Source organism: Thermobia domestica, chromosome 1, assembly GCF_964235325.1.
Source record: "Thermobia domestica chromosome 1, izTheDome1.hap1.1, whole genome shotgun sequence".
Taxonomy (NCBI): Eukaryota; Metazoa; Arthropoda; class Insecta; order Zygentoma; family Lepismatidae; genus Thermobia; species Thermobia domestica.
The window spans coordinates 95,370,386-95,397,570 of NC_137454.1; the positions used below are offsets into that span (position 1 = coordinate 95,370,386).

Sequence of the window (27,185 nt, forward strand, 5' to 3'; positions counted from 1 at the left end):
TTTGATTCCCGATGAAAGAGCATTGATCGCATTACGGAGGTTTGGATTCTACTGTACAGTGTAGTTGTACCTTATATAGTCTCTTAAGATTGTTTTCCCGAAACGTATCAGCAAGCAGTAAACTTTCTCACTCAGTGAGTGATTTTTCTCTGCTAAAAGAAAGGTTCAAACGGCGAGCTTAGTACAGATGATGGATATTCATCCACAATCTCAAGAAGAATTGTTCATATGGCGCCTGTGAAATAATCACTTGGGAATTGATGTTAAACTCAGTTAATTAGTCCAAACGCCCAGAAGATTTCCTCCCCCCCCTTTTTTTTTAAATGATCTCTTTAAGACAAAATTTTCGGGTAAAAATTTTAATTTAATGAGCAACATAAAAGTTACGTATAACCATTGTGGATCCATTAACTATTTTGTATCATACTAACTACTTGTTTCTTAACCGTACTGTAGTCAACAATAATCCATTTTAATCGAGCTTCCTCATGGCTTTATGGTTAGCGAAAGAATGTCCGGCACGGGAGACTTGGATTTTGATTTGATCTTGGTGTGAATTCGTGTGGTTCGGATGCCACATTAAGCTGTAGGCTCACCTTTTATTTTAACTCAGTGCTGCAAGGGAACGTCAGACTCCAAACTAATCAATTTATTTTGATATAAAGCATATTGACGAAAAGCATATTTTGATGTAAAGATGAACTCTTCAAACTAGGTCCGTGAACAGGACTACCAAATACAAGCACTTAGTTCTTAATACAAAAAATATCTACTTAAATTTCTGCAGGATGAAGACTCAAGGAAACGTAGTCGCTGTAGACTGCAACCAGTACGTTGAAATGCTAGAGGGGAATGTGATTGCTCCGTATAATTTCAGAAGGGTAAGTTTTTTCTTTTTCTTTTCTTTTTTTTAAATTAAATTCTGTTATTTTTCAAGTGTATCGTACTATGAAGGTCCAAAACGGGTTAAAAAGTCCTGGAAAACAAAACCGGAAAATATGAAATTAGTGTAAGATCGTTTCCTGAAAGCTGGTATTGATTCCAATGTAAAAATTCCTTCTTCAGACGTACACATTTATCTCTCAGCAACTTCGCTACCATATACCTTCAGAAGTACGTTTGTGTAATATGGAAAATGTATAAACTTACTACTACATTTTAATTTGGTCGTTATTATAAGATGAGCAATTTTGTTTGAATGAATTGCCAACATGGGTAGATTTTTACTTTCTAATGTTCTGTACAGGTTTTCATAATATTTTTGTACAGGGTGAGGCAAAAGTCTGGCATTTTTAGGCAGAGGCATTTAAAAAAGAGGCATTTTTATACACCCCTATAAAAATCGAACAGCGTGAGGAATTATAATGTTTGGTATGGGGTATCTATAGGTGGGGACGCAACTTATAGGAGCTATGGCAGCAGCGGCGGCCATCTTGAAATCCGCTATCTTGGATTTGGATTACATTTTTGAAATGGGAAGGGGGTCATTTGGCATATCATTTTAGGCTGCCTTTTTCTGAGGAATACACCTGTACAATATGTTTTGCGATATCTTTATTTGTATAGGAGTTACGACCTGTTAAAGTTTGGGCCACTTGTCAGAGTCGGCATTACAGCATATGCTCAATATGACCTCCATTGCGCTGGATACACAATCAAGAGACGTTTTTTGCCAGTCCTGCTGCAAACATCGCAGGGTCTTTGGGTCAACAGAGACACACGCCTCCTCAATATGCTACATTGTTGATTTTTACCACATACACAATTTATTTCAAATGACCCTATAGATAAAAGTCAAGAGGTGTGAGATCAGGGGACCGTCGTGGTTATTCTATAGAACCCCTCCTACCTATCCAGTGACCTGGAAACTGTTCATCCAGAAACTGTCTGACCTCAGTAGCATAGTGGGGAGGCGCACCGTCCTGTTGGAAAAAAAAGTTGGGAAATTATCCTGCGAATTCAACAACGTTGAAAACACATAATCACGGAGCATGTTAATATACCTCTTCCCAATCAAGGTTCCATCAATAAGCACCGGACTCACGATTCTTGTGTCCCAAGTCCCACACCAAACCATCACTTTTCTACCACTAGCACCTTTACAGGGATCCACTCTCGAGTGGTTTGCATCTGGCCAGTAACCCTGATTCTATTTGTTTACTTCACCTTGCACATAAAAGTCAGCTGCGTCACTAAACAACACTTGTCGTATGAAGTTTGGATTACTGTCGCACGGATCCAGAGCCCACTCTGCAAACTCGAATCGCCGAGGGTCATCCTCCAAGAAATGAGGTTGCAACTGTAACTTATACGGGTGCCATTCGTGTGTGTGTGTGCAACACACGCTGGATGAACGCAGACTAACACCAGATATTGCTGATAACCGGTGCGTACTGCAATGTGGACTTTTCACAACTGATGCCACAATTTCTATTGTAGTCTCCTCATTGGTGGCTGTTCTTGGACGTCCACTGCGTGGTTTGCCCGCCACAGAACCTGTTGCATGAAATTAGTCCAATAACTTGGAAAACTGTCATATGTGAAATGTTATTTCTCTTAGGATGCCGGGCATTGAAGTCAGCAGCAATCACTCTGATACTTCGTCCACCACTCATTAACACAATTTCAATGTGTTTCTCCTGTGTAAGTGCCGTTGTGGATCAAGGACAACGATAAAGAAAATTGATCACCTCCTTACAGTTTTAAACTTTAACAGGTCATAACTTTCACACAAATAAAGATATCACAAAACGCATTGCACCGGTGTATTTCTCAGAAAAAGGCAGTTCAAAATTATATTCAACATAACCTCCTTCCCATTTGAAAAACGTAACTCAAATCCAAAAAAATGGCAGATTTCAAGATGGCCGTCGTTGTCGCCATACCTCCTATAAGTTGCGCCTCCACCTATAGACACACCATACCAAACGACATTATGATTCCTCACACCGTTCGACTTTTACAGGGGTGTATCCAGACTTCTGCCTCACCCTGTACTTACCGTTCATAAATTAATACGCAGTTTTCCTGTTTATTTCTGCAACATTAATTTGAAATTAAAGTCTATTAATACGAATGATAACAATTAAAAGGGATTCACAAATTTATTTATATATATATATATATATATATATATATATATATATATATATATATATATATATAAAACTCTTCTTCTGATAATTTCTGCTCCTAAACTTTGTGTGTGTGGCTTTGCTATTAATGAATGCAGATGCCATACAATAACAATTAGAAAACTGTTAATTAATTTTATTTGTAACTGATAATTTTAAATAAAATTGACGTCGTAACTTGAAAGTCAGTAATGTTTGATGTGATTTTTGCAAGCTGATCCTGTCCAAGGTTATTTAAGAAGATCGTTACAGTTTAGAACGTATTTTTGTAATGAGTTACAAAAAGTAATGTAGTGTATCAGAGTGGAAGGTGCAAGTCGAAGTTCTATTTCGCTGTGTACTTGGCTAGTACGTAATTCGCCAATGCACCTCTATAGCAGGAAAAACAAGAAGGCAATGCAGATGGGAATTCTGCAATTCAGATTTTGTGATAGTGATAGTGAAAGATCCTTTCGATTATGGCACATAAGAGATATCGAGTATGTGCCACAAATTCCTCAAGATCTTCTGAAGCGGCGACAACTAATTGCTGGTAACATTTATACCACTGACGTGGACATGCTCACCTGTGTTGGTAGAAATTCAATTACTGCATTGCTGGTGTATGCTAATGGCAGGAAATGCCATATTGAAAGCATGTAACCATAAAATAAAGCTTTGATAGTTCTTTCCGTTAAGATATAATATATTTCACGATTCATCGTTGTGTGGCGTTGTGAACATATAAAGATCTTGTCCAGTCACTCTGTAGTTGTAAACTTTATCGTTTGATAAGAAATAACGTGTCCTAATTTTATCATTTTTCAGGAGAGGAGAAAGTTTCTTTTTCTATTAAATTATGCTCGAGTTGGTGATTGCTTGCCACAAATATGCCAGCTTCATCGAGCTTCAACGTTACCAGCAGCTGAACAAAATACAATGGTTAGTAAGAGTTGCAATTTTACAATTAAAAATTATATGTGGAACTTACTGAACTTGGTGTTATGTGGTTGTGTTGTTAAATAAGTTGTCCTTAGAGTTCTGAAAGAACATACTTGAAACTCTAAGGACAATTATCAGGTGGTTTTAGGCATATCAAAACACCTAAGTGAACCGTAGCATGTCATAAAACAAACCAACATTTGGCACAAAAGTTCTTTGCTTATAGGAAGATAAGTATACGAATCTATCATCATCAGGACCAAGGACACTAAATTTAATTTGAATAAAGGAAACCAAAATAAGCAAAGGAAACACGTCATACATTACAGCAAACAATAAAATCTATTATTTTCAGCAGGGAAAAGGAAGAAAAACCATTTATAAAACATATGACATATTTACAAACAACTGTTATGATTTTCAATTGTTTGCTTAGTACCTTGTTATGTGAAATTGATTCTTGTAAGTTGGCTGAAAATACGAATAGTGTTTGCTTTAGTTTAGCTTCCCTTTTCAGCGCCGAGGCTATATAAGACGGGAACCTACAGTTTAAGATGGAATCCGGATCATCATAATTCGTTCAAATTTTATTGCTGTCTTACCAGGAAGCAACCTGAAATTACGTGCATCAAAGACGTTAGCAGTAACCGCTAGACACAAAGAGGGCAATACGAACAACTGTTCGATGACTTTTTTGACTTGCTGGAATCTGGAGAACAATTCAATGACTAGAATTGAGGATTTTGATGCAATAAGGACGTAAGTCTGAAACATGCAGTTGGAGAAAAACGATGTTGAAATTTTTTTTCTTTCTTTCTTCATAAAACAATGTAATATGCAGCATTTTATTCCGATATTGAATTGAAATGTTACCAGGAGACTAAACAAGCATGGCAAAAGCCACAAATGCGTTTGATGCAAAAAGGGCGTAAACTCGCTTACGCCCTTATTATATTAAACTTCTCAATTGTATTTTTGCCCAAATTCCTGATATACCTCTTCTTCTTTTTCACTTCAGCCATAGGTTGGTGGTCAACATGGAAATTTTAAAACTTTATTCTCCCTTGGGAGAGCTGTTTTATATTTTGATAAGGTCTCATCCTCATAACTGCATCTGGATATTCTATCCTTAGTCTTCCTCTTCCTGGTTTTCCTCCTGCCTTTCCCTCTACCAGCACGGTGATCCAATTGGAGTGCCGGATAAGATGGCCAAGCATGTTGTTTCGTATTTTTCCTATTACCTTCATGATCTGTCATTCAGCTTCTTTTAGTGCGTCTTCATTCCTTTTCCTTTGGGTCCATGATATGTCCAACATTCTGCGCCAATATCGCATTTCAAATGCTTCCAGCTTGGATATTTCAGCTTTTCTTAATGTTCACATCTCTGATCCGCAAAACGCCACGCTCCATACCAGTGTCTTAATAAATCGTTTACAAACGTCCAACGATACAATTTCCTGATGTTAGGAGTTCTCTTTTCCTATTAAATGCTAGTTTAGCCTGCGCTATTCTGGAACTTTCGTCTTTTTCACTTCTTCCGTCCGAGGATATTAGACTTCCTAAGTAGAGGAACGTCTTAACGTCTTCAATTTTCTCTCCCTCCAACCATACGTTTGCCCTTACCTGCCCTGCTCTTGTGCACTTTATCACTTTTTTTTTTCGTATTTATCTTCATTTTGCATGTTGTTTCCAGTTGGTCTCTCTGTAGTAGAAGTAGATTTTTCCATTACTTTGAATATTTTATACTCAAGCTTATTTTTTATTGAAATCAGAAAAGTAAAAATGAAAACGGTAATATTGGAAATATTGAAAATGAATAGATCCTAGTCATTGAATCTTCTTCGCGATTCCAACTCGTAAATAGCAAGGAATTTCGTGCAGCAAGAGATCAATCAGTTCGCTCTAATAGCACAGCTTCTGAGAAGTACTATATTGTAAGATTTTGTAATACTGAATTGTAAACATGAGCATTGAAAAGTATTCGTTATAAGAATATAAGCGCTAGCGTACTGGCACATTTATTTGTCAAATAAACACATACTGTATGAGTTTCAGTATTGTATTTGTGTGATATTATATAGTTATTGAAGGCCTGTCTACATTTGTGAAAACGAAATCGGAGCTTTCACTAGAGCGTGAAATAATGTTTCCACCAGAGCTTGCAGTAGGATTTTTATTTATTTTTTTTTACTTTTTATTTACTTATTTTTGTGAAGATAGTCTGGTTAAGGTTTATATCACTGTTTCTGGTATACTTTCCGCAACCAGGCCCTATGTGGGGATGACGTTATGCTGTTGTTTTCTTCGATCACCCAAATGCAGTAAAGTTTATCGCTGCTGTATCCGGAGATTTCACAGAAATGTCCGAAAACAGTACAATTCTAATATCGGTTTTACATACTGTGAGGGTCATGTATGGAACAATTATTCGAGCCGTATGGTTGAACGCTTTGTCTCTGTGAACGGACACCTTTGATTTCATCACAGTACAAAGAAAAAAACATTTTGCTGATACAACGGCTAAGAACATGCTGTTGATAGTATACTGTATTGACCTTGATATTTGTCGGTATGCAGTTGAAGCTTTCTTTTATAATACAAACCTACAAACTTATCACCACTTGAAGTTGCGGATAAACTTTCGCAGCATGCGAATCAAGTGTAGCCGATCCTTGGCGTCTTTGAAAAGATAGTAAACAGCACGGATCTGCTTGGAAGTTGACAACAAGTTTGTGAATGCCTTATCCAGGATTACATCATTTGCCATTTACCACCTGATAAATACCTCTCATACGGCTGTTCGCTGTGTAGCATGTGTTCTCAGATATATTGTTAGGAAAGACAGTGAACACGCAGCTGATGTTCCATTTTCAGCTGTAACTACTGGCTGATGATCCCTTGCACGGTTATTTTGAGTATGCTCATGCTCTTGGTGATTGTTCTTTATGTTGCATTCCATGCTGACCAGTAGAATACTTGTTGAACCACATTCACTGTAGTTTGGGTTTGGGGTGTTTTCTTGGTGCTATTATAGAACAATCTGCTTGCTCTGATGGCGCATTCTTGTTGCGTTTGATCATATGCAAAACTTGGGGGGTGCGGTGGGTCAGTGGTAGAGCGCTACCTCTGTTAGGAGGAGTCCCTGGTTTGATCCTCACTCATACGAGTCTGTGGTGAACAACATTGTGCCAGTGGGTTTTGTGGAACTTCTTGTTTCCTCTGACATTTTCATTCCACCAGTTATTTCATAATCATTCACTTTCATTAATCATTCATCTCATTTAGTTTGAATGAATTGAGCGTGGGTCGTAATTATAGAAATTTAATTTAATTTCATTTTCAACGTTGTTTCGTGATTGTACTATAACTGTACTCTATTAGGGAAAAGACTGTGACGTATTGCATTATAACTGAACTTAGAGCGGAAAGAGACTATGTCGTACCCCTCCCAGAATGGCTGTTATTTTCGGAATCATTTCGTGCCCAACAAACTTTCCTGTGACAGCAGCAGACGCTAATGTTTAGGCTGTTTCTTGCTGTGCTTTTGTCTCGCATGTCAATTTCAGATTCCTGGTAGGTCTTTCGAACTCGTTTTCACAAATATTCACCGACTTTCTCCAGAACAAGAGCTCTTCAAACTCTTAAAAACATTTTCTTTTGCAGATAGCAGCAATAGTTCATTCGCGACAGTCTCGTGTAAGTTTTGATACCATGTGGCTCGAGGACTTGTATGAGAAAGTAATACTGGAAACCCAAGGCAGCAAGATAACTCCGTTGGTGATAAATCCAGGTCGCATACTCCTCACGTCGTCACGGCTGTATTTCCAACCATACAACAAATTGGAATCTGTGAGTTGAACGGTAATTAAAGGATAAGGTTTATTCAAATGATTGTGTTTGATGTAATATAATATACATCATTGTGTAGGTATGAAAACTTTTATATTTTTATACGAATTGTATTAAATACCAGTTTTTAATGATGGGATGAGATAATTCTAAGTGTATAATAAATATCAGTGAATTGTGACATTCTTACATATTTCAGATGTGTTCGATCGTACGAGAAAAGCAGATCGTATGGCGAAATGCGATATTTATCATGTCTGTCCTCAGACTGGCTATAGAATCACGGGTCTGATTCGCAAGTCAAAGCTCAACTATTGAAACGGAATTGTTCAGCAATAAATCATTCTGGAATAACCAATTCAACAGTATACAATCTCTCAAAATATTTGGATATTGTGATATTAGGCAAAGAATAGAGTAGATTTGCCGGCACTGTCTAGGGTTGGCGTATTTTTGGTTACCATTTGTATCGCTCTGATGTAGTCGCCAAATTTACCAGACATCAATTGTAGAAAGTGTGGAGAAGGAGGCTGATTTTATTGTCCACAACTGAACTTAACATTTCAGGTTCTTATTTGTGTTGGCCAAATAGAGTGTTAGCTTCATATAGGGTCAATTAAAAAAGAAGAAAATCACGGAAATGCTATATTTCAGGATTTGACATAATTGTAGGGGAACTTTTGGGGGCTATATTGAAGCGTAGTATAATCGTGAAAACAGCTTTCAGACACCTCAGCTGTACCTTTTGATTATAATATGTACCAAGCATGTGTTTTCGTAACAATGCATGGAACCCATTTTTAAAATGCTAAGAACTTGCGCATTTATTTTTACAGGACGACAATGATCAAATTGATCCAAGATTGGAATTGACTGTCGAGTATGAAAAGAATAATTCGCTTGATTATTTAGATTTGGTTTTCCTTGGAAATAAAATAAATAATTACATTCATATCTACTGTATAAAGGAAGCCCACTTCAAGCAACATTGAATTCCACAGAAATTTCCACTCATCAGATCTAATAAAAGCTAATATTTTTTAATGTATTTTAGAATTTACAGATTTGTTTTCACATAGGATGATCACAATGAATAAATTGATTCAATTATCAGTTTGGAAAAACAACTGATAGTCGTGAAAGGACTTAACAATTTGAGAGCAAAAATGTAACAAAAGGTATCAGTTTCCTTTTATTCTTACGGCGGGAGTTCATATGATATGATGTCATGTTATACTATAGATCCACGTCTCGCCGTGGTGCTGAAAAGAACGTGAAAATCGAACAAAACAAAACAAAAAGAGCAAAAGAACAGATAGTTAAAATTAGAATAATAAATAAATATAAAATTTAGCCTAAAACTGTCTATTAAATGGATAACCTCATTCACAATTCTCTATGTTGTTTATATGAAGTAAAATGTGCTTGTAATAATTTCTACATTGCCTTGAATGAAATAAATATTTTCACCAGAATGAAAGAGTATATTAAAAATTTTAGCAAAAGCAATGGAGCTACGTTAGGATTATCGAGGTACACTCATGTCCAAAATTATTGTCTCATGTCTATAAACATGTTGTTGTAGGAATATAATTTGATAACGAATTCGTCTGCCATTTCTTACAATGTTAGTATGTGTATAATCGGCAGAGACATGTATGTGTCAAATTTCATGTCAAAAGGACAGTAAATAGGAACGATAAAACGAAAACTAAACTTTCTTGACCATTTAGCAACATTTTGTTTTACTCATTCTAATTTTCGTATTTATAATTATTTTTCTGTGAAATTTTCCACACATATACATTTCCCGATTATACACATAATATCAGTATTAAAAGTATCCTGCAAAATCATTATCAAATTGTATTCTTACAAGAAGACAGTTATAGATATGCGACAATCATTTTGGACATGAGTGTACCTTAACTCTAAAGATACCACACTGATTTTCACTATTAATTGAAAAAAGCGTATTTGAAGCATTCTACTGTGACCAATATATGCGTCGTGGTTCAGATTGACTTTTCATTCTCATATATTCCCCTTTTCTTAGTCTTAATTTCCAGTTACGCTACGACGATTATGGTCACTGCCCATGCCTACAATTCCGACTTGCGGTGATTGGAAACACGGCAGACGAAAATGTAGACAACGTAAAGATATCTGTTAAGCTACACGTATAATAGAACTAAATATTAACTATACAACAAATGATAAAATCACTCTTTTTTTGTAGAAAGAATATAATGTTACTGTATAAGCACAAATGTTACATGCATTCAAGTTTCAAATATACCTATAATTAACAATTCATTATTATTAACGTTGAGGTGGCGTGGCTTAACTAAGAGTTGACTCACGTGTTTCTTCGGCTAGCCTTACGAGTTGCTCCCTCGACGTCCTGTATCCAAATATGTGCGTTGTTTCAGGAGTTGGAGTCCTAGGTTTGAGTCCCGACCGCTATCTTCTCGATAAGTATCCCAAGTTGGTGCTATGAATATGATGTTTAGTCCACAGTCTCGGCCGACTCGTGCTTTGAGCTTAGTTCATATTCGTCGTGGTAATTAATAAATTCGACTGACTAGTCGTATCAAAACGTTTAGTAAATAGAACTATTATAGATTCAACTTCCACACACGTTAGTATTAAACCATAAGTTGCACTGATAATTACCCAACTGGTTCACAAATACAAGCCTTTTGTAATGGATAAGATATTTAATCACTAATGCAGATATACGTATATTTATGTCACTATACAATTTGAAGATGCACACGTTATACTTTGAGGCAGCAGTCAACGCTGCTCTGGTGAAATCGCGCTACGCACGAACAAACGACGACACGAGGACTATCGTCCCAAGGGTGCAGACACACTGCTTGCTTTGTTCAGCTTGCTATTGTGTATGTGTTCTTGGGGCTGGAGCTCCCCGGTGATGACGTATAATACCAAGTTCACACTCTTTGGCTGAAGAAGTGCGGACGTTTTAAATAATCGAATCAGCGTTGGGCGATGACAAGAAGTAAAGTGTTTTTGCAACTTTCCCGTTTTTCCGGACTCAGGGAGCGTTCACAAAGGAAATCATTGTCTCCGCAACGTATGTCCATATTTGGTCACAAAAACTGACGGAGGCTTACTATCACAGACGAAGAGACATGCCAAAGCGATGAGAGAATAGTTTCTAGAACATTGGAAATATACGAGGCTTGGTTAATAAAGTTTAAATTAAGTCTGTTCTTCCAATATCTCTTTTAAATTTTGAAAAAAATGACCTTAGGCCGGTGACACTACATAAGGTCAAAAACTCTAAGCTGAATACGAAAAGTGGAATGGAGATGATGATCTATATATTATGGGAACAAATTTTATTGACAAAACCACATACATGATTAACAAATTCTTATCCACAAAGTCAATGCGAAAATTTTCGTACCATAATAAAAACTACCAGTATGTAAACACTCTTTATAGACAGGTGGCAACTACTCGTAAGAAAGAAATCTAGTTGTTTTTGTAATATAAATGACAGTAAGATTTGTATTTCTCAACGCATATGTTCCGGTGTGAATATCTTGCATACTAATTTATTTTTGTTAATATAGAAGTTTGTATGTCATAAGAAACTTAAGTACTAACATAATAAGCATTAGTGTTTTTAAGAAACTCTGATAGTTACTCTTTGTAGCAAGGTATTTTTACAATCTATAAAAGTAAATTACGTGTGGAGTGATCACTAATTAATGATTTTTTCGATTCTACAATATCCATAGTCTAATAGTGGTCAAGTGTTCTATTCTTCAAGAATGTAAAGAATAATCCAGCTGTAAATTTCATGTTGTAAATAGTCCAGACGATGGTTTACGCGAATTTCGAGATACAGAGAGTGAAGAAGTATAATTTTTGCTACTTAGGAACATACAAGTCTTTTTCTGGGTCACTGTACTTTAGGGTTGCACTTGTGGTGCATGATTTCATTTACTTTCCTTAAGGTACTATATATATATTTTTTTTCAAGGAGTTTATAATTCGTATTTGTTACTCTATATAATACCAAGAAATACAATAATAATGAAAGTGGTGATGAATTTTCTGCTGAGGTCTATTAAAGGTAGCGTGGAAAGTGTTTCTACGTATAATTCTGATTGTCAGTAGCCTCATAATATCTTTTTAACAGTAACTGAAAGAATCATTTACGACATCGGTAATTTGGTGAAACTTAAAAATAAAGTAAATTCTGATAATTAAAATAGTTATTATTATCACTTGAAGGTATGACCTAAATATTACGGTTTTTTTTCCCCCGGAACCCTTCTCAAGTATATTGAGTAAAATTGATGTAGATCAATAAAATTATGGAGAGAAATACATAAAAATAAGTTCATGGGTGGCCACCGTAAGTTTGCCATCTATCTTGAATCTCGTTGGTAGAACTTCATCTAGTTGAGCCAGCGATAGATGGAACTCCCGTGGAAGTTCTACAGAAGCAGTCCAAGATAGGTGGCAAGATTTTTTAAAGACATTTATGCATATTTCTCCCGTTGACCTAGCTTTATAGTATTTCTGGCTCTGGAAAGGGATGTAGAACTCCAGTTAGCAAGCAAGCGAAATTAGATGTCAAATAAGATGGCGCCAATTAATAGATCAAGTACAGTTTACCATTAACGCAATTCAATATAGTCTACAGGTAACTAGTGAGATGTATTTGGGAAGGAAAATATTTACTTTTTGGATACTTTTCGTATGAGCTATGACTAATCTAAATTTGTGTCGTCTCTCAGTAACGGACAACTCTCATTTATAGGCAGATAATCACGTTCCACCAGTGTCCGTTTTTCAAAAGTTTTACTGTATTTGAAAAAATAAAAAAAAAAAAAAAAAAAAAAAGACCTGCTTCAGTTCATCTCTAATTCAACATTTCATAATGCCAATCGTTAGAATATGGTTGAGTCACCAATTTTAAGTGTTTGATTTTATTAGGTTGGTGCGAATAAAATGTTTATTTTGACGTATTTTTGATGAATTTTGAAATAATTAATCCATAATTTAGTCAGTAATTGAAAGAAAAGAAAGGAAATAAGTACACTAATTAAATTCTAGATGTGCCTTGTAAGTTACATTATTTGGTTGAAAAATATGCGTCATTGTGCATATAATGATTTTGTTTTTCTAATTAACGATATTTGTTCATATGTCAATTTCAGTATCCAGTGTTAAAAATCAGACTGCAAGATATTAGGAGGATAATTAAGAGAAGATTTCTTTTAAGACAAGTCGTAAGTATTTTCTTAAGTAAAAACTAAAGCCTGGAATTAATGGCGAAATAAAAACCCGAAAATGGTTGGCAAAATTGCAAAATAAACACCCAAAAATGGTACGGAAAATGGCAAAATAAAATAAACAAGCAATCACGAACTTCGGAGAAAAAATAGATACTAAAATATGTAAAAGCTGTAATAAGCTATAATTCGTTTACTAATCGAATAAACTGTTTCATTTTGCACTTTGTACTTACCACTTAAAATTCTGGAAACTTGCGCAACCCGTGAAGGGACATCACCTAACAATTCATTCGCCATTCTTCAGTAGTAACAATGAAACAATAATTTTAAAATACTATCACATTTTATTTACATGCGGTTACATTAGCACGAACATTTAAAGCACAAGAAATACTAAAGTTAAGTCATTTTACTCTACATTAGCAGTTTATTTTCACTTACGAAAGGTTTTTCATATTTCTTTCCGCATCTACAGATGTTACTGGAGCATACTTGAAACGTAATTTGGGAACGATCCATGTCATTGTCAACAGTTGTATCAGCATCACCTTCCATAACACTAGCGATGTCCTTCAATTTTCCCAAATCTGGATTAGCACTTACAACACGATCACACGCCGAATGTACTCGTCCTTGTCACCAGGTACAACACTCAGATCGTTGAGAGTATCATTGAAGATTTTGAGAGAACTAGCGAGAGTCTTTTCAAAGTATGTTGGAATGAAGACTAAGTCCTTTTTGAAGGAATTCTTCTTAAGCAAACTTTGAGCAAGCTTAATTTAAGACGCATCATCCTGATCAAAAGTATCAATGGTACTTTTGATGAGTTCAAAGTTGTTAGCATAATAGAGAACAGCTGTAATCCATGTACCCCATCTCGTTAAGTCAGGCTGTGGTGGAAGCGGAAGTTCAGGGGGTAATTCGCGAAACGCACTTGTTCTCGAGGGAGCTTTCAGAAAACCTTTCTCATTTGACACAAGAAGGTCAACGTCAGGAAAATGAGAACGAACTTCCTCTGCAATTCTATGTAGCGCGTGTGCCAGATAGATGACATGCAGCATACGTGGGAATAGAACCTTTAGGGCTTTTGCTGCACTTTTCATATATGCAGCTCCGTCCGTCTATGACAAAAAGAAGGACCTCATCGTATTTTACACATTGGCCACAGAATACTCAGCGATTTTGTAAAAACCTGTGCAATTGCCGTGCCATTTACTTTTTCCAGAACTTCTGATGCAATCAAGAATGTTTGTGTGCCTTCTTCCCTCCCAAAGTTCCAATTACAACGTTTGCAATGGAACGTCCTAGAATATCGCAAGTTTCATCAAGTGAAATCCATATATTTTTGTCAGCAACGCTTTTACGGATATCGTCAATAATTCTGCTGTACGCGCTATCAACGTAAGTTTTTCTCAAAGATGATTCACTTGGAACTTTTTGTTTTGTGTATTTCTCGAGAAAGTTTCTAAAGGAAACATTTTCTAACTTCATAAAGGAATGTCCGCGTTAATTAGAGCTTCACACAGATCATTCGCAAAACTGTTAGTACGCGAAGCGGGATTCGTGACTTCCAAGAAGATTTTGAAGCTTTTTCACCAGCTGATTTGCGTGTCCTTGCAGAATTGTGTTTTGCAGTGTTTATATGATGTGTTACAAAATGACGCTTTTCAGCGGAAACCACAGTTTCACATAATTTACAAAACAGTACAGAACCGTCTGTTGAAAACACAGTACGCCTGAACTCACTAACAAATTTTTCCAACTTCTGTTGCTTAGAAAGACCAACTTTCGGCATCTTGAAATACTGAAACGCACATAAATACCAGTTCTGTATCACGCACGCCTAAGATTCACAATAACTGCCCACCTGGTTACTTCTTGAAAGTAAGCATCTGCGTTTGTCATTCCAAGAACCGAACTCTGCTTCAACATTCCAAGAACTGTATACGCACTAGCACCCCCTCCATTTGTCATATTCCAACGGGAATAGACCAGTTATTATCAGACACCGAGATTGCTTGGACAGATAAGAGCGACTCAGATCTGTGGTATGCTGCCATTCATGAAAAAATAAAGAGTAGTGAAAGAGAAAACCTGTGACAATGGCAACAAATTGCTTCTAAATTATGAAATTGCACTTTTCCTGAAAATATCATTGCAGTAATGACACTTATGGCATTTTACCATTAATTCCGGGCTTTAGTAATAACATTAAAATGAAACGTGCGTAGTATTGTAATGTGATCCTAAAACTAAGCTTCATGAAATCATTTAACAGATAATATCTTACACATCACGTACTTTAGTTTCATTGTACTATTGATTCGTTATATATTATTAGATTATATACTTCTCATTGAAAATAGTTATTTTCTACGTTTGTCATGGTGCTTTTTAAGTAATGCTATATTAGTGCATATATTTTCAAACTATCTAGAACACATTGATGGCATTATGTTGATAAAAGATAAGTCTGTATTTGAATTACACTAGGATGCGTAGGCCCAGGTTTCAGTTCTTTGTTGTAAAATACGCCTACACACCAAATTATACTTCATCGTTCGTCAGTAATTGAAACGTAGATAATTCTACATTAAGAAATCTAGACTCTTAAATGTATTTCTTATTCCATGAAAAATATCATTTCTTCATTGGAGTGCATTGTAAAAACTTTTCATTGGAAGTGAAAAGTATTTTTATACAAACCAATAAAACTTTAAATTAACACATAATGTCTTGGTGTAAAAATAGGTGCTGATTTATTTTTCAAATATATTGTGATTATTTCGAATTAATCATAGGATCTAAATCATGAGAGGCATGCTAGAAGGTGTGATGACAAGAAAAAGACGAAGGTGGCGAGGTTACAGTTGATGGAGGTATTAAAAGACAAAAATCGTACGTGAAGACGAAGAGGTTAGGGTGCACGAACGATTTTGGGTTCTGCAGAAAGTGATCTGCAAATAATAGCAGAATACGTATGGTGATGATAATATTATTTAAGGATTCGAAGAAATATCGCCACAGAAATAAAACCCACAAGCGATAGTTTCACATGAAGCATGGTGTTTCGTGGTGCGCATGTCACTGTATCACAATTCAATGTTGTATTTTTTAGGACTTGTTTCACATATTACTTTCAGCCATTTTTCTTATTTCCTAATTTTACTGAAGAAATTAAAAAAAAAAAAAAAAAAAAAACACTTCTTCCTGGCACGGATTCGAACCTGCGATCTTTGGCTGTAAAAGTTTCTGTTTTTACTATTACTTTACCATTGGTCTATATGTCTAGTTATTATTAGGGCCCATTTGCTGGTTTATATAGAAAGACTATCAAAAAAATTTGCTGTTCGCATATTTCGATTGAAATTTCCCGTTTTCTTCATATACCGTATACGCTCGCGTAATGTCCGATTTTATTTTTTCTAAAATCGCGGTGTCAAAATGCAGGTGCGGACATTACGCGGGTCGTTCAAAACACGCACAATTTTCAGTCTCATATTTTTTCGAAGTAAATTTCATTTTGAACTTCCTACATAATATCGGTAAATAATTAAATGAAAAGCAAATGAGGACCACTAATTGAATCAAATTTATTGCATTTACAATCAATAAACAAATTATTTAAATCTTACTTTATTTTCTCCTCGAACATAATTTTCAACCACGTCAGCACACACTTGATGTAAAGTCATAAACACAACACAATCATAAATTTAAAAATATTAAAATTAATTGTAAACAGTTTTTCCCACTCGAAAGAAACAAATGTTAATACACAAGCAATTCCGGCACTTTTGTTCCTTTTTTTTCACTCATCATCTGACAAACTGTCGGTAAAGTCCGAGTCATTATTGGTGTTTTCTTCGTTCACTTTATCTTCCCAAAGGAGATCGTCTTCCGATCCTTTCGTAACTTAGATTTTCAAATTGTGATTTTTAGGGTGCGGACATTACGCAGGTCACTTTTGTTCCCAAAAAAATATCTCTGAAGTTCGGGTACGGACATCATGCGAGCGCGGACATTACGCGAGCGTATGCGGTATATATGTAATTCAGTGTTTAAATAGAAATATTAGGATAATATTATAATACAGATAATATTATAATACTAATTTCATGACAGAAAAAGACTGAATAAGTTTGATAAAATGTTTTGTATGTGGATCTAAATTCACGATAACTGCGCTTCGGAGTGAAGTTTCAAGGTTTAACGTTCAGGAGCACGAACTTCCTCTAAATTCTGAATTAATTATGTCAGGATACCAAGACTTGCTACACCGTTGCCAGACTTTGTAGGTTCAATGTTGCCTTCTGATTAAGGTGCTCATTAGGGCGTAAGTCAATTCCTTGAGTGTACCTAAACTGAATGGTTGAATAAGTTACTCATTTGCTTTAGAAACGATCGAAATCGAGTGTATACTTGAATTTCAGCGCACCATGAAAATATTATCGTGTTCTTGTTGTAGAAGTTAATAAGTATTACAGATATACAGGAAATTAACCTTGTTAACTTTCCACCAATACTTGCTTTTTTGTATGGATTTCAAATTACAGTGTTAATAAGTATGTATGTAAGTGGGTATGAACCAAATTATTTTTACAGAATCGATTGAGAAATTCAAATTGTAGAAATAGGTTGAGCATTTTGAGGAACATCAATTGTTTTCCACTTCTAGAATAGCTTGGATTCTGTGTTCTGAATAAAATATGTAAAATTAAGTTAAATAGTTTTGTTAAGACATATACTGGATATGTAAATGTGGAATGGCAAATTAATTAATATTTATTCTGTAATACTTGTACCTGTTATCAGAATTTAACGAATCCATTCAAAATGAAAAATCATTTAAGGCCATACAGGCGGGTATATGGTGGAATCTAAATCCCGTTTTTCACCATTTCTCTTTTAGAATTCTTATGTACCCGTCACAGGGTGAGCTGCAATTGGCGTCATTATTTCATTTCTTTAGGACACTTGGGGTCATGGAGGATTAATGTAGACATTTTCATTTTAGCCATTTATTTCCGATATATATTTGTCTCTTAGATATTAATTGACTTATGTTGAAATACCTGACTATATGCAGAGTGTCCACATTCTGGAAAGTCAGGGAAATATCGATTTAGGTCCATTGTTCAGTTATTGAATTTATAAAAATAGTAAGTGTAATATCGGCCTAATGCATATGGTTGTAAATTTACATTCTTTAGGATTAAAGAAAATTGTAAAAAGAGAGAAACAGAAGTAGGGAGAGAACAAGGCCAGCTATGGGGAAGGTGGAGACTTTCTTTCTTTTTTTCTTATTTTTAAATTATTCAATGGTCAAGAAAATCTGGAACTTTGGTTATGGAAAGTCGATTTTTTTGCCCAGATTGTGTGGACATCCTGTACATAGAACATAAAATGTTTTCTCTTTTGTGTTTGATTGCATTTAAAGAATTCAAGATTAATGTTCCTTTTTTGTGTTATAGGGCTTAGAAATATGTTGCAATAATACGAGACCTGTGAATCATTTGTACCTGTGTCTTAAGAATCAAAACGAAAGGGATGAGCTGTATAATGGCCTTACGCAGCAACCAGCAGTGAAATTGGAAAACACAGAACAGGAGATGATGACGTTGCAGTGGCAGAACGGAGTACTAAGCAATTACGACTACCTTCTTTATCTCAACAGGTAATTTTCAGGAGTACAGCGGCGTATTGGTAGAGCGTTCACTGGGAAAGGATCCTCGTTCGAACCCATGCAATGTAAATTTGTGGTTAATAATAAGCGTGTTCGTTCTATTCCTTCTTTAGCATTAATCTCCTTTGTCATACGGGGTAGATATCATTTTATTTTTTTCAACACTTAAACACAATATGCAAACTCACTTAGAAATGTTAAGAATTATTTTACTTCAGATCCTTTGTATTCCTCTATAACATTGTTCACAGGGAATAAAGACAGGAGGAAAACAATAAAAACATCGGGAAAACAATAATGAACGGTGTAACCGGGGTAGAACAGTGTGAAGAACACCTTGTCTTGACTGCTAGTTACACGTCGAATCATGGTTCACCGCGCTGTATCAGTTGTGCGTCGAATGGTGGGCTCAGTTTGTGCATTGTTTCGTTCACGTAGTACGTACTTTAGTGTTGTGCTGTTCTGAATTTGGTACACGGTTTCACCTATATTTTAAAGGGTGTGGTAGGTTAATAATGTAACAGACAGTGCATGAACAGTTTGCACTGCAATAGTAATGCGCTGTTACAGTTCACGAACATCTTGGGTTACAGGTGGTTTGTACACAATGTCTTTGAGATGTTCCTACAGAAAGGTCACAAGATTAATTGCAGATTAAGTCCGGTGATGTTGGTGGTCAATGTAAAAACTGTTATGAGCAGCTAGCCCAATTCAGCGATGTGACAGTGTCTCATTAAGGTAATTTCTAACATTGCGATGGAAGTGGTAAAAGATTCCACCCAATTGATAGGTAAAGTGTACACCGTCATGTTGAAGCTGTAGCATAAGCCACGTAGTAAGCATGTTAGAAGTATTTCTCCAGTTACAGTTTATTCCGAAAAGAAGTACGAACTATACACTTTGGAAAATGAAATGATGCAAAACACATTTATTTTTGGTGAATAACGCACAATTTCATCGGTTTTTGTGAGTCGTCTTAGTTCTCCAGATACAGACATTTTGTTCAAGAAAATCATTGTTACTGCACAACTCTTGAAATAACTCACAAAATTCTTCATAAGTCGTGTGATCATTAATGTTAAATGTTGTAACAACTCTACTCGATAGGACAGGGCCGTGGTGGCTCAGTGATAGAGCGTTCATCTCTGGTGCATGAGGTTTCTGGGTCGATCCCAGCTCGCGTCAAGTGAACTTTGTGATGGGCAAACACCATGTGCATGGATTTCCTCGGGTTTCTCCCATTTTCTCTCACTTTGTTCATTCCACCATTTCATTAATTTCTCATCATCACCGTCTTCTTTGGCCTACCCGGCATAAACGTGGGACGTAAAACTTACATTTCATTTTTTTTTCTATTCGATAGGAATACATCCGTAAACGCTCATACACTACGCGCTACACAGTTGTTCGATGCATTTGTAGTTTTCGATTAGCTCTCGCTGTAGACTTTTGAGGGCTTCGTTGAAAACAAGCTCGAACTTTCTCGACATTTTTCTTAGACAAGGAAGGCCTACCAGATGATTTTTCCTTCCAAATGCATCCTGTTGTTTTGATTTTTTCGTACTACTTGCGAATGGAGCTCTTTGATGGTGGCTGTATGAAATTTTGTACAAAATTCACGTTGAACATACACAACAGACCGGCTAACGTGAAATTGAGGATGCAAATGCTTCATCTGTTCCACAGGTGTCCATCTTGAACTTGTCACTGCCACCTGACGGAAGAATTCCAAGGTACTGTGACCGTGCCAAACAAACTGGAGGATGTTGTCGAAAATATTTCGTTAAGTAGAAGCTTTGCTTTGTATATACTTAAACACAAACAAACTATTTGCTGAGCAAAATAGTATATTCACATTAAAAAGTACATACGTGTTACAGTTTCGCCAACTAACACTTTGGCTTCATAGACACTATCAAACTAATGTCTATGAAGCCAAAGCGTTAGTTGGGGAAACTGTAACACGTATGTAGTGTTTTCATGCAAATATATTGTTTTGCTCAGCAAATAGTTTGTTTGTGTTAAATATTTCGGTATAATTTTAATCGCCAATATAGTAGTTTTAACGCCCATAAAACGTTTTCTTATCATTTAAATCATTTTTAAACACACTGCATATATTAATTTACTAAATTGTGTCCTTATAATACTACATTTAAGTGCTAGTCATTTAAGTAAGCGAGATCCTGATTTAAGAGTTTTAGTGTAGTCATAACATTTATTAATAGAATTTCATACTCATCTTTCGTTGTGGTTTTGTAACCGTATTGTATTATCAGTTTTGGCTGAATAAAAATTAATTAATTTTTATTTTTAATTCGACGTCCAACGATTATCTGTTTAAGCTAAAGGAGATGGGTGATTAATGAAATGATTGTGAAATTAAATTTTTGTTCTCTCCACCGAGAATCGAAGCCGGGAGCTCATGCACCAAAGGTACACACGCTAGCCACTTGACCAACAGCAAGGGCATCTAATAGGTACGGAGAGAGAGGACAAAGAACAGAGAGAAAGCTAGATATATTAAAAAGACTTTTGGAGACCACTAACGTTGAAGATATTTAAAACTAGTTTATTTCCAGAAATCTTGATACTTACCTTTACAGTAGTCCATTCTATTCTTCTATTCTAGCATCATGGTTACGGTTGCTAGATAATTAGACTGCCAAACTATGCTATGCGTAAGTGTTGTTGGAAGTCTTACAGAATGGGTATGTCTGTCCGTTCATCCATCTGTCGACATATCAGAGCAAGAACGGTAAGAGATATCGAGAGGCGGCGTTTTGCAATCCATTAAGCGTCCCAAGAATAGATTCCATCTTAACCCTCTTTTCAAACCGGAAATGGTTCAGATTAGCCATTTCCGGCTTCAATGTTTATCGTCATAGAACGAAAAACGGCAACAGATAGCGAGAAACGGTTTTCTGCAAACGATTTAGTGTCTTAAGACAACATATCATGACTATTCCAAACTCTCTGAAAACCAGAAATAATACAAATGTACTTCAGGTTTCAATATTGATTTCCATAGAGCAAAAAATATTAATGTTTTTTTTTTTTTTTTTTTTTTCAGTCGATTCAGCGTCTCAAAAGTAGACTTAATCTCATCCACTATTCAAATTGGTAGTGATTCACCATTTCCGTTTCAGCGTTTTTCGTCGTAGAACCAACATTTTTATTAACATATAGTGAGAAGCAATTTTTTTCACTCGACTCAGCGTCTCTAGAGAATATATCTTTACCACTCATAATACTGTACCAAAACCAAAAGTTGTTGAAATTTACTAATGTTTCCGGTTTCGATATTGATTTCTACAGAGCAAAAAGAGAAAAAGATATCGAGAAGTATTGTTTTCACAATCGACTGTTTTCCAAGAATAGGTTCTATCTCCTCCGTTAACCCTTTATTCAGACCGGAAGTTATAGAAATCAACTGTTTCCGGTTTCAACGTTGGTCTCCATAGAACACCGAAAAGCGTTTTTTGCAATCGATTCAGCGTCTTCACATAGAACGTGCCACTATCACTTGGAACAGTCTATCAAAACCGGAAGTGATTTAAATTTACTAATACTTCTTATTTCAATACTTAGTTTTATAGAGTAAAAACTGTAAGAATAATCGAAAAGCGGCTTTTTGATACAAATTCAGCGTCCCAAGAATGGGTTTTGTCTCTAGTTTTATATATTTGTTCAAACCGAAAGTGGAGAAAAGTTACCATTTCGGTTACAACTGTCATTGCATAATGGATAAAACGAAAATAGATAACGACATGCGGTTTTTGATACGGATTCAGTTCGCAAGAATATGTTTCAGATCTAATTTTATTCCTCTGTTGCAACCTAAAGTAATATACATCAATTAGCGTTTCCGATTAATATCCATAGAGCAAAAGCAGTAAGAGATAGCGAGTAATGGCTTTTTGATACGGATTCAACATCCGAGGAACAGGTTCTATCTTTGATCTTATTCCTTGTTTCAAATAGTTATAAATTTACTTCTAGAAGCTTCAGTATTGAATGCACATAGTTTAGAAGTCTACTATAATTTCATACTGTGAAACGAAACTCACTTGTTATTCAGAATGACTGCATCATAAATTTTAGTTTTCAAAACGTAAAATGTTCATTTGCTTAACTTCCTTTTTCAGCAACCAAGCTGTGTCAGACGTGAATTTTCAGTTGAACGTGGATTACGAAACACGTTATTAAGAATTAAGTGCGGATTTCCTGCACCAGACGAGAACGCTAACCATTTAGCACTCAAAGTAATACTTGTTCTGCTGTAGTAAATCAATTTAATTACAATAAAATTAGTTTATATTTGGATAGTAGCTAAGAAGCAGACAAAGATTTCCATTATAACTTTTAAATTATTGTATATTTTAGTATTTGTACTGAGCTTATATTATGCAGTAATATTAGTTTGTAGATTAAATTGTTCTCCTTTCTCGTTCCAGCTTGGCAGATAGAACATTTAATGATTTAACACAATATCCAGTATTCCCATGGGTTGTTTCGGACTACATATCACAAGAACTAGACCTAGACAATAATAAAATCTTTCGGGATTTAACAAAGCCAATAGGAGCTTTAAATGAATTACGGCTAAAGAGGTTAAAGGTAGGTTGCTGCTATTTTATTATTATGCAAATTTTATATATTTCAGCCCAATCCTGTTGTCTGATTTTGGGACGGAGGATGCAGATATATCTAGTTGTACAGAGGAATCTCGAAGCGGACATAGAAAATAAATTACGTACAAAATGTTTCTTAAAAGAAAAGTAATTTGTACGAGGGCTACTTAAAAAATACTGAGAATGATTTTTTTTTTTTTTTAACTCATGAAATCCACTAGACTGGGTCCAGATTGGTGTGGTCGTTTTCAAAGCAGTCTCCATTGAGTTGAATCCACTTTGTCACTTTTCCCAACGCGTCAGCGTTTTAAAACAGCCTCAATCTTTGTTACGACTCCCTCCAAAGAACCAAAATGTTCTTCCTTACCTGCTTCTTCAGATAAAGAGAAAGGAAAGTGTTACAGGGAGCTAAGTCTGGAAGTGTGGAGAATGAAGAACACATTCATTGTTTCTGCGGGCTTAATGTTGGGTAATAACGTTATAGACGCGAGGGCGTGCATTGTCGTAGTGAGGTCACTAACCAGAAGGTTGCAATAATCTTCGGACTCGTCTCGCATAAACATGGCTCATGTTTAAATGATCATGCAGAATCAGAGACACACTGCCATGGGAAATGTGTAACATGTCTGCAAGTCTGACAGATTGTTGTTGATTGGTCTTTACAAACAATCCATGCTGGATTTCTGTAGACTGAACGCAAAATTCAAAGCCATATATTGCTCTGCACGAGTCAACTCCATTTCGTATATAGGCGACTGGCGAACTGGTATAGTTTAATCGTACATTGCGTACAAACGCATGCACGAACGAACTTTTGTTTTTATCTAACAGTCAGGGCTGATCTGTTTTCATCATACAATATAACTCTCAGTCTTTGTTGACGGGCCCTTGTAAGAATTGTGAAAAACCGTTTTTCCTACCTCCAAGCATCCGGTTAAATTATTTCGGCGTACAATTTTAAAGCGCTACTACTTCTTCATCTGCGCACCGTACGAAGACTTTCTGCTAGATGAATTGCAATATGTCTATACAGTTCCCTTCATATGCTAGAGACTACGTGAAATAATTCGTATTATTCCAAATCTTGTAGAAACAATGATTACTGCTATGTACTTTTAAATTTCTCTTGAAATATAACTAGCACTGAAAAATTTCTCTTAAAATATAACTAGCACTGAAATTTAAGTAAGATGCAGAGATGAAGGTGTGAATTGTACTCCGATGCAATACGCAACATTATATTTCACTGGGTGCGTGGAGATATAAAAAGTTTTCGTAATTAAAATATGCATCGCATTGTATCGTTAAGCAATTATTTATAAGCATTTTCGTTGGCTCTATTTGGCAGGGAGGGATAAAAGGTGTAGGAAGAAAAATAAGCGGATCTTAAGGAACGTCAGTTCCAGCGCCGTATTGACGTCCAGAGTCATGTGATAGTGTTTCCAGGTTGAAATAGAGGAGTTCAGTGGAGAAAGATTACATTCGTGGGACTGGTTTTTCGATAAGAGAATAGCGGTAAAGACTAATCAGTTGAGAGAGAATAAATATTTAAATAAGTATAAAATAGAAAAAAGAATATATAAAATATGAAAATAATGTTAAACCTAAAATAATAACATAAGTAAACATATTTTTGTCCTTTCTTTTTGCACTGTTACAAATTAACCTGTTACAAACCAACACTGTTTCATCGTCCCCAATTAGAATCTACTTTCAATCTCGGAATAAATGCATAGCTAAAATAAATAAATAAATAAATAAATAATAATAATAATAATAATAATAAAAGGATTAAAATTTAAAATTAAGGTAAAGTGTAAATATTTGATTAAATTAAAAATTAATGTCAGAAGAAAGTAATGGTTGAAATTAATCAATTATAATTAAAATGTACAATTTTCACAATTGTGCAGTGAAAAATGTGTTCAGTTGGGAAAATTAATGTATAAAATTGAGGACGTGGGAAAATCTATCGATAATTATGAAAAGTTGCTGATTAATAAAAAGCCCATTAATAAAAATGTCATAAAGTTTTAAACGTATTAGTGAACTTATGTATTTTTGATATACAAGATGTATCAATAGTCCGTTACCACACTTTTTAAAATCCATAATTTGTAGTTGCATTGAATGTGAGATGGGCGATACACATTAGGCACAGTGAAAAAAGGTGTAGTAAACTTGAAAGTTGTCTCTCAGCAACATTATTTATATTGTATTACATGCTGATTCTTGTAGGAAAGATACGAGGAGATTTCACCACCTAAATTTCTTTACGGGTCACACTACTCAGCCCCTGGATTTGTGCTGTTTTATCTCGTGAGAAAATACCCTAACTACATGCTGTGCCTTCACAACGGAAGATTCGATCATCCAGATCGGATGTTTAATAGGTAAGTGAGTAAATCTCTTTTCCATTACACTGCTTTTGCTGTTGGTTTTCTTTTCATAAGTCCCAGCTATTGTACAAAAAGCTATTACTGCGTGAGTAACTGAACTGTGCATTTGATAAATAGAACAAGAACTCTTTCATGTGTAAAATGTCACATATTAATACAGAAAGCACATATTATATTTACCTATGTAGAAATAAATAAATAAATATAAAGAGGCCCTAGCGTTTATTCGGGTGTGTGAAAGTGCCAATGTGAAGAAAAATATTTGTGTGTGACAAAATACAGTACACACGCCAGAGTGAAAGAGCACAGTAATTCGGATTTCGAGTCTGGTTTGTCCATAACAATAAATGATGGGAAGGTAACGACTGAAGCCAAGAGTTATATTGAAATAAATTTTCTTAGACATAGTTTGTTAAAAATTAAAGAGAAAAAAAAAGTTAAATTTGAATAAAAGGAGTATCGATAGTAGAGGATTCCTCTCATTGAGCGTCACAAGCGAAAGATACACTAGAAAGAAACAAAACAAGAAGAGGTTAATATAGCCATCATTGACATCTGATTAATACATGGAAGTTAATTCGCATCTTTAATATGATTTACGTCCTATATGCTTTTAAAAGTGTGTATTGTGTAGATGTTGGGTTCTGATGCATGTTTTGTTCTATCGTTTTCCATACCATCTTTACTAATAATTCAAAATGTTAACCAAAAGAGAACGAAAATTTATGAGTGAAATTGAAGATTTGAAGGTGCGAAAATAGTAACTTCATTGTGTATTCGATTCAGAAAAATACTTTTTTTTTTTTTTTTTTTAACCCAGTACAAGTTGGATTAGTTATTGTTAATAGTTCTGAAATGAAATGAAATTAATGAAATCTTTCAGTTTTACGTCCCATGGTTATACAGTGTAGGCTCAAGGAAACGATGATGGTTAGAATGAACGAAATGGTGGAATGAAGAAAGTGGGAGGAAACAGGAGAACCCACTCAACAGGGTTTTTGTCCATCACAAAGCCCTCTTGGCGCGAGCTGGGTTCGAACCAAAGACCTCACGCTCCAGAGGTGAACACTGCTACTGTATTATCGCAACCTCCAAGTTAGTAATTCGCGAAATTAAAATATAATCGTTTGGAATTAAAATTATTCAAGTTAAGGATAGAGGATGAGAGGATGATTCAAGTTAGCAAAAAAATAGTTCCTTACCAATTAATCATCCCGTAGGAAAGTTAAATATTCTCCAAACGTATCGGAACAACGAGCTAGTTTTGTTTTCAGTGGTAA

At 35.4% G+C, this 27,185-nt stretch overlaps 1 protein-coding gene across 1 annotated transcript in view; it reads left to right on the forward strand.

Moving 5' to 3' along the window:
* The window catches only part of LOC145687410 (protein FAN-like), a 71,932-nt gene that overhangs the window by 16,074 nt on the left and 28,673 nt on the right, over nucleotides 1-27,185 (forward strand). The window contains exons 3-9 of the mRNA XM_081760868.1: nucleotides 788-881; nucleotides 3,942-4,055; nucleotides 7,719-7,904; nucleotides 13,109-13,180; nucleotides 18,661-18,863; nucleotides 23,330-23,492; nucleotides 25,745-25,899. Coding sequence (XP_081616994.1) covers nucleotides 788-881; nucleotides 3,942-4,055; nucleotides 7,719-7,904; nucleotides 13,109-13,180; nucleotides 18,661-18,863; nucleotides 23,330-23,492; nucleotides 25,745-25,899 — 987 coding nt within the window. The remainder of the gene's footprint in view (nucleotides 1-787; nucleotides 882-3,941; nucleotides 4,056-7,718; nucleotides 7,905-13,108; nucleotides 13,181-18,660; nucleotides 18,864-23,329; nucleotides 23,493-25,744; nucleotides 25,900-27,185) is intronic.